At 48.4% G+C, this 1,690-nt stretch overlaps 1 protein-coding gene across 1 annotated transcript; it reads right to left on the minus strand.

Annotated features, from left to right (window-relative positions):
• Nucleotides 1-312: 312 nt before the first annotated feature.
• On the minus strand, nucleotides 313-1,235 carry LOC119779191 (transmembrane protein 100-like). Its single transcript, XM_038278751.1, has one exon. It carries the CDS (start codon nucleotides 1,199-1,201, stop codon nucleotides 743-745), a length of 459 nt encoding a protein of 152 aa, XP_038134679.1. The 5' UTR covers nucleotides 1,202-1,235; the 3' UTR covers nucleotides 313-742.
• Between the last annotated feature and the right edge of the window lie 455 nt (nucleotides 1,236-1,690).

The following is a 1,690-nucleotide window of genomic DNA, read 5'->3' on the forward strand; positions in this document are numbered from 1 at the left end:
CTGCAGCTAACAGTCAGAAGCTCTATGTCCGGAGAGCAAAAACTTGAGACTATTCTAGCATTTTTACACCAGTTGTTATTGATGTAAACACAGAGTCCGCCTCCTCGGCTCTTACCGCTGAGTTCTTTGTTTCTGTCGGCGCGGAAAGTAGCTAGCCCCTCCAGGCTAATGGCGTTGTCCGGGGTTGATGATGTGAGCCACGTCTCTGTCAGAATGAGAGCGCAACAGTCCCTAAACTCCCTCTTTGCTGAGAGCTCGAGTTGAAGATGGTCAGTTTTGTTATCCAGTGAACGTACGTCTATCACCCTATTAGAGACCTGAAGGACCAGATACCCAATAGAATCATTCTATCAGCCTATTAGAGACCTGAAGGACCAGATACCCTATAGAATCATTCTATAGCCACTTTAATGTGGATCAGAGATGAAGCAGCAGAAGCCTAATTGATGGTGAAAGTGTGTTTGGTGTAAACGTAGCATTAGATTGTGAGATATTTGGTCAGAATAAACCAGTTTAATGGGATAGTTCAGTTCAGACCATCAGACATTCTGGTCTCATCAGAGAATGTCTTGTGTCCACTGAGGCACTGTCTTCTCCTTTAGAGCCACTGAGACTGAAGAAAACTGGCTAGGAGCTTTCTGTACACTGATGATCCAGTTCGGTGTCGCTGTGGTACATTCAGTCTAGATATCTGCTCGATGAATGAAGGAGTTTTGAGTTTGATGTCCACACTTGACCATGATCAGGCCATGCAGTATCTCTGGCTGGCCATGAGGGCATCCTGACTCTCCCTTCGTTTGTCCTTCTTCTTCCTGAGTCGAAGCCTCCAGCAGATGGCACTGCATCCAAGTAGGCCCATCCCTGTGGAAAGCATCCCCAGTCCCAGCAGGGAGATGGTGGACCCATGGGAGTTGAAGGTATAGGCCACAACCGTCACAACGACGCCAGCAATGAGGACGAACACAGCAAACGGCACGATGCAGCGGTAGCAGGACATCTCTGCGCCTCCAGTGGCCGCCGTCAGCTGGACCTCGTTCACATGCGGGATTCGTGTCGTCACGACGACGGGGCCGTCTTTCCTCAGCCTCTCAGCAGAGATGGACGCTGGGATCCTCATGGTGTTCCTCGGGATCCTGTCGGCCCCTTTGGCATAGAGCTCCTCCGGCATGGTGATCTTACTGGCAAGGAACAGGTGAGGCATGGTGGTGATCTCAGAGGTCAGCCAATCAGTGAGGAGCTAGCTGTAAACAGAATCAAAAAGGTTGATTTTACACTTTTGAATTCCAATGAAATGGTTAAAAATCTGTAGCTTTAGCAGAAAATTTGGTGGAAAACAAACTTAATGCCGGACTTCACTACTTCCCGAACTTCCTGTCTTTCATTGCTGACGGAATGATTAACCCAGGCAAGTCTGACCTAAGGAACCATGACCAGAATAGTCCAGTTGGACCAGTTTGTCTGGTACCGAAAGACAGGATGGCATCCCACACGGGGCTTAAGGTGTGTTCACACAGCGGTGGAGCCATGAAATGTTCATGGGGTGTCCAGGCAGGGACCAATGTTCACTAAGGGGTGAGGCAAGGCTGTTTAGGGGCCAAAACCAGTTTAGGGTCAGTTTAGTTCAACTCTATTCAGTTTATTTCTATAGTCCCAATTAACAGAGATGGGAAGTAACGAAGTACAAATACTT

This window comes from Cyprinodon tularosa, unplaced genomic scaffold (genome assembly GCF_016077235.1).
Source record: "Cyprinodon tularosa strain WSP-4 unplaced genomic scaffold, ASM1607723v1 ctg1438, whole genome shotgun sequence".
In the NCBI taxonomy this organism is placed as follows: domain Eukaryota; kingdom Metazoa; phylum Chordata; class Actinopteri; order Cyprinodontiformes; family Cyprinodontidae; genus Cyprinodon; species Cyprinodon tularosa.

Coding starts and splice junctions, on each gene's coding strand:
- LOC119779191 (XM_038278751.1), bottom strand. CDS start 1,201: ATGCCTCACCTGTTCCTTGCCAGTAAGATCACCATGCCGGAGGAGCTC.